The sequence below is a fragment of the Nicotiana tabacum genome, chromosome 7, assembly GCF_000715075.1.
Source record: "Nicotiana tabacum cultivar K326 chromosome 7, ASM71507v2, whole genome shotgun sequence".
Lineage (NCBI taxonomy): Eukaryota > Viridiplantae > Streptophyta > Magnoliopsida > Solanales > Solanaceae > Nicotiana > Nicotiana tabacum.
In genome coordinates this window covers 61,493,754-61,500,623 of record NC_134086.1, presented here as the reverse complement: position 1 = coordinate 61,500,623, position 6,870 = coordinate 61,493,754, and the positions used below count along the sequence as shown (strand labels likewise).

Genomic DNA, 6,870 nt, shown 5'->3' with positions numbered 1-6,870 from the left:
CAATGTCGGGTCTAGTGCAATGCATTGCATACATCATACTACCTATCGCACTTGCATACTCCAACTGTGCTACTGCTCTTCCAGTATTTGCAGTTAGCTTAACACTAGAATCATAAGGAGTATTATACCCCTTTATTCCTAAATGACTGAATTTAGTAAGTATTTTATCTATATAATATGCTTGTGACAAAGTCACTTGCTTGTTATATCTTTTGACCTTGATTCCCAAAATAGTATCAACTTCATTTAAATCCTTCATTTTAAAAACTGAGGTTAGATACTTCTTGGTCTCGGTAATTCCTTGTAGATTCGTACCAAAAATCAGCATGTCATCGACATATAAACAAATTATTACTCCATATTCTTTTGTAAATTTAGAGTAAATGCACTTGTCTGCATTATTATGTACGAATCCGGTTGATAGTATTACACTATCAAATCTTTCATGCCACTGTTTAGGCGCTTGTTTAAGACCATAAAGAGACTTTATCAATTTACAAACTTTCTTCTCGTTTCCCAGAAGAACAAAACCTTCAGGTTGTTGCATATATATTTCTTCACTAAGGTTCCCATTTAAAAAGGCTGTTTTAACATCCATTTGATGTACGTAAAGATCATAGATAGAGGCCAAAGATAAAAAGACTCTAATGGATGTTATTCTTGCAACAGGAGCATATGTGTCAAAATAGTCTATGCCTTCCTTTTGAGTGAAACCTTTTGCAACTAATCTTGCTTTGAAGGTTTGGACAGAACCATCTGTATTGTACTTTCTCCTAAAGACCCACTTACAACCTATAGGTTTTGATCCAAGAGGAAGATCAACCAAAACCCAAGTGTTGTTGGATATAATTGAGTCCATTTCATCATTAATGGCCTCTTTCCAAAAGGCAGTGTCTCTAGAAGACATTGCTTCTTGAAACGTCTTTGGGTCTTCTTCAACATTTAATACAATAGGAATTTGATTACAAACGTTTGTCCTATCTCCTTCAACAAGAAATACTATAGATTGTGAAGAAATAAAATCTGAACCAAGATGTTTTTCTTTTCTTATTCTTTGGCTTTTCCTTGGTTCTATCTGCATGTCATCACTTCTTTCCTTAGTTTTAATAATTTCAGAAAGCGACAATTTGTTAGAATCAATACGTTTTCCGTTTATTTCAGTCATTTCATCAACATTGTCATTTATAAATCTATTTTCAATAAATTCAACATGTATAGATTCTATAATGACATTAGATTCTAGATCTAGCAGTCTATAAGCTTTGGAATGTTGTGCATATCCTACAAAAATACTTTTAATTCCTCTAGGACTCAATTTTGCTCTTTGATGGTCAAGTACTCTATAATAGGATATACACCCCCACACTTTAAAATAATTTAAATTTGGTTTTCTACCATTCCAAAGCTCATAAGGCAAAATATGCATACTTTTTGAAGGCACTCTATTTAAAATATAACATGCAGTTAGTAGTGCTTCACCCCATAAATTATGTGGCAGATGTGCATTAAGTAACATAGCATTAACCATATCCACCAAAGTTCTATTTTTTCTTTCTGCTAAACCATTTTGTTGAGGAGTATAAGGGGCACTCATTTGATGTATTAGGTCATGCTCTTCACAGAACTTAAAATATTCTCCACCTCTATCACTTCGAATAATTTTAATTTTCCTACTCCTTTGATTTTTCACAACAGACTTGTATTCTTTAAAGTTTTGAAAAGCTTCGTCCTTAGTTCTAAGTAGGTAAACATATGTAAATCTAGAGAAGTCGTCTATAAAAGTAATAAAATATCGTTTGCCTCCTCTAGTTAATTCTCCATTTAATTCACACAAGTCTGAATGTATAAAATCTAATAGTTCTGTGGATCTTTCAACTTTACGAAATGGTTTCTTAGTCATCTTTGCTTGTATGCAAATTTCACATTTAATATGTTGAGTTTTACATGAGATATAACCATTTTTTGGACATATAATTCAAGGAGCCAAAATTTAAATGTCCTAGTCTAGCATGCCATAAACAAGAATCAAACTCAATGATGTAAGCAGAAACATAATTTATTTCATTAATACTCAATTTGAACATGCCGTTACAGTTATAGCCTTTTCCAACAAAAACTCTATTCTTAGACACTATTACATGATCATACTCAATAACTATCTTGAAGCCTTTCTTTGACAGCAAAGCAACAGACATTAAGTTTTTCTTCATATCAGGAACATGATACACATTCAGTAACGTCAACTTCTGGCCAGATGTGAAGTTAATCTCAATACTTCCTTTTCTAGCAACATCTGCCGCAACATGGTTTTCCATCAAGACTTGTTCAGAATCCTGCACTTCTACATATGTCTTGAACATCTTCTTATCATAAAAGACATGAATAGTAGCACCCGAATCTAGCCACCAGTCTTGAGTATTTGTAGCAGCGGTAGCCACATTCAACTATGTGACCATACCAATTTGCATTGCGGAAACCATGGCAACCAGTCCTTGGGCAGAATTTTCCACTACGTTTGCCTTTTCAGAATTTCCAGATTTTTTAATCTTTCCAGACTTTTCGGTATTGCCTGCATTGAAATTTATTCCTGCCTTTCTATATCTGCAGTCCCGAATCATATGGCCTTTCTTTCCACAATGATGACAACTAAAGTTTTTTCTCTTTTTAAAAGAAGACTTTTTGGAAACTTTCAGATGTTTGTTCCCACTTCCTGAACCATTCTGACTGACATAATTGACTGCGGAACTCGAAGGCTGACTAATAGCATTACGAGCACGAGTCTCACTTTAAATTTGAATGTGAGTACGAAATTGTTCCACAATCATTTTATCCATAGAATGTAGGATTTTCTTTCTATAGTCATTCCAAGAGGAAGGCAATTTCGAAAGAATAGCACCTATTTGAAGTGCATCAGGAATTTTAACTTCAAGATCACTTAGTTTTGATACTAAGATTTGCAGTTCATGAATCTGATCCATTATAGGCCTAGTATCAAATATTTTAAATTCAAAGTACTGTAGAGCCAGGAATTTGTCAATACCTCGTTTTTCATTCTGGTATGTAGTTTGTAGAGCAGTCCAAATCTCTCTTGGCGACTTCAGATTGCAGTAAAGATCATAGAGTCGATCTGTCAAAGTATTCAGAATATGGCCGCGACACAACAGTTTATCATGTTCTCGTTTCTTCCTTTCTTCCTTGACTACGTCAGAATCTTCTGTTGTGGGCTCAGGCATCGGAGGCAAGGCAGAATCAAGAACATAGCAGATATTGAGAGCGGACAACAAGAATATCATCTTGTCTCTCCAACGGGTAAAGTTCGTTCCATTAAAGCGATCAAGTTTGATGAACTCCTTCGGATTCTCAACAACAGACATCAATTTCTCCATAGCAGAATAACTCTTTAAGATTGTTAGAAAATAATAAACAAAATTGGCTTTGAGGCGTGAAAATCGGCTGTCCTTAAAGAGTTATCGCCTGTATACTAATTTAGGGAAAATACAAAACGATTCTCTTCAGGATACAACAAAGCCTGCAATAACACTTGTGATTTTCTATATCCACTTCGTTGGAATTCTTGTGTATTTATGGGCAACCAACAGACCCTTTCAAAAAAGATGTCTTGTTTCACAAATAGACAGGACTATTTATTCGAATTTTGAATTTAAAATTTAAATAAATTTGATTTTTCTGTTAAAAATAATTAAATCTAGGATCTCGTGCCTGTTGAGTCAATCTCGTGCCTGTTATGTGCTATTTCATAATGATCAGTTCCGAGGCTAACAAGCACGGTACGAGTAAGGTTGGTCACGAGGGTGTTTCACATGACAGGCACGAAACTTCTTTCTTCCGATGTGGGAAGAATCCCACTTCCAACTTGCCAATAACAAACTATCTTACAAACACTGTGTATAAGCCAAATATAAAAAAAGAAAAATACAAATAGACAATGAAGAAAAAGAAGTAGGAATGCAAAGGAGATCATATTATAGTACAAACTTAAATCTTCTCAATAATTATCAAAAAAATTTAGAAAAACAGAAAAGATTTTGTGCTACTTAAAAGATATTCCTCTTTTAATCACCGAAATCTCCATATTTTGAGTAATTGTTCCTTACTAGATCTGGCAAAATACGGTTGACGGAAAGATATTTATAGGCTCTGAGTCGTAAAAAGAAAGGCCAACTTTAATACGGACCTACATGAAATCAAATTCTACTAACCAGAGATGAAGTTCTGTACCTTGTATGTTGGTTTTTCTTTGCTTTGGTGCGAATTTGGATGGCTATTTTTGTGAAATGGTGGTTTCATTTTACACATCCATGGTCAGATTCTCAAAGGTCGTAAATGAAGACTCACAATATACATGTGTCACTTAGTGGCCTTTTAACCACCTCATGGGCTGCCAGTTTTCCACACTTAAACTTATCAAAATTTTATCCACTAATTTCCTTAATTACATAGTTAATATTCTACCAAAAATTCACAATTAATCAAATATTTACTGTCACGACCCGAAATCGGACCCGATCGTGATGGCGCCTCTCGTGAAGACAAGGCCAGCCGACACTTCCCATTTCCAATTATTAAATGTTAAACCATTAGAAATAAATCTAAAGCATGATAAGATAATCTAAAGTTAACAGATAATAGCATAATTTGTGGAATACAACCCAACACAGCCAGATACGAAGTGTCACTAGTCATGAGCATCTAAACAATCCGGAATACTCCAAATCAAACTACAGAGTTTAATACAGAAAACCAAGAACATGAAGAAGTAAGATAGGGAAGAGCTCCGGGCTGCGAACGCCAACAGCTACCTAGAGACTCCTCGGATCCACCTGAGTCGGAAATGATCAGCACTTGGGAGCAGGACCAGATGTTGATACCCAATTTTTCCCTGTATATTTTTATATGCAAAATACTTTCAAAATAGCATACGTATGCATATATATGCATGTCCAAGTGTTTTATTATTTTTCCAATTCTTAAAAGATTTTTTAAATCAATTTATCGCCTTATTTTATCTGAAAAAACCAATAATTATTTTCCAAATTATCATTTTTGGTAACTCCTTTATTGAATTCTCATATTTAAACCAAAATATAGCTAAGGTACGTTTTGCACATTTTTTACAGATTTATTTACCTTTTCAAAGTTAAATTACATATAATTGCAATTTTAGCCTATTTTAAGATTTAATTTTGTTTATAATAGCAAATTTTATTCCAGTATTTTTAATTTAATATTTACATATTATTAATCGATTTACTAACTTTAATTTATTTTACTATTTTTATAAAATAAATAAGGAAAAATGGCTATTTAAATGTTAGCCCCGTTTATTTCAATTTTAGCCTTATTTGAGCCACAAATGAACCCAATTCCCAATCTCAATTCCCCAACCCAATTTTAATTTAAACCCTCCCCTAAACTGATTAAATTCTACCCGACCCAGACCCCTCTTATCCTGGCCATTGATCTCTGAGATCAACAACCCCTATTCACTCTTACCTTTTTTTAACCCAAACGACCACCGTAACCTTCTCATTTCTCACCTACCATCCACCTCTGAACTCTCAATCTCTCTTAAACTCTCTCGAACATTCCCAAACCCTAACCGCCTCTCACCACACCTCCACCTTGAAACCCACCGGAATCCATGGCTTCTCAGGCTATGAGAGTCTTATACTCACCTTTTCTTGCTCCCACGCGCCTGATACCTGAAGATTCGAGGCTTGACCTCGAAGGTTTGCACCCATACATCTATGATTCAATGATCCACGGCCATCTCCGGCTTTACTCCGGCATACCATGGTGGTTTGAGCCTGATTCCGACCTCCCCGACTCAGATCGGTGGCCTTTCAAAGCCTATCTCACTTCTAGGGTTCTTTTGAAACCCTAGCCCTTCGAGTTTTTCTCCGATTTCCTCAGATCCATTGTGTATTTGTGCTCTCCTTGAGTTTTTAAATGATTTCCCTGACTTTTCTTTCAAGAATTACTTTTAAAACCGCTTCTTTCCGATCTAAGGTTTTCTGAAAATGTTTAAGTATTTCTCTGACGTTCTCTCCTTTATCTTTTGTGTTTATTTGCCTCTACTGTGTTCTTATGTTTTCTTCTACCTTGTATATTCTTCTACTGAGTTTTTACACTTTGTTCTTGTATGTTCTTCTACTGAGCTTTTACACTCCGTTCTTGTATGTTCTTTTACTGAGTTTTATATACTCCATGCTTGTATGTTCTTCTACCATGTTTTCCATACTATGCTCTCATATGCTTTTCTACTGTGTTCTTATATTTTTTGTCTTCTACTATGTTCCAGCATGTTCTCCTACTGTATTTTCTTGCTAAGTTCTTAAGTTTCCTTATTTTCCTTCTATTAAGCACTGTTTACGTTTCTTCTGAAAAATCTCTTAAGCATGTTTCTTTAACTGTTCCTATCAATGTTTTTCTTTTGAGTGCTTCTACTGTGTTCCAAATGTTACTTTGCTATCATGTTTTTTTCATGAGTTTCTGTTGATGAAAGAAGCATGCAAGAGGTTTCAACTCAGAAACCTCTGAGCCTGTTTCAACTACTTGCCTTCTCATCTCTGTACTTGATTCAATGTGGAAACCCTAGAATTTGGGGATTCCGCCAAGCTTGATTATGTGATTTGATTGAACTTAGGGTTTATTTCAAAACCCCTAACTCTTTCAGACCCATTCCTTGCTTTCATACGACTCTGACCTTTTGCTAAACTTTTCTATACTGGATTTTGTACTGACTTTACATTGACACTACAGTCTTCCTTCATGCTTAACATGTTCGTATGATACTTATATATGATAGACTTCCCTTTAAAATAGCTTGTGAATTTGTGATTAATTCCT

At 34.8% G+C, this 6,870-nt stretch overlaps 1 protein-coding gene across 1 annotated transcript; it reads right to left on the bottom strand.

Moving 5' to 3' along the window:
* Positions 1 to 2,786: 2,786 nt before the first annotated feature.
* On the bottom strand, positions 2,787 to 3,386 carry LOC142162112 (uncharacterized). Its single transcript, XM_075218423.1, has one exon. The coding sequence runs from the start codon at positions 3,384 to 3,386 to the stop codon at positions 2,787 to 2,789; it is 600 nt and encodes a 199-aa protein (XP_075074524.1).
* Between the last annotated feature and the right edge of the window lie 3,484 nt (positions 3,387 to 6,870).

Bases quoted from the DNA above. Each gene is read 5' to 3' on its own strand.
- LOC142162112 (XM_075218423.1), bottom strand. From the start codon at position 3,386: ATGGAGAAATTGATGTCTGTTGTTGAGAATCCGAAGGAGTTCATCAAA.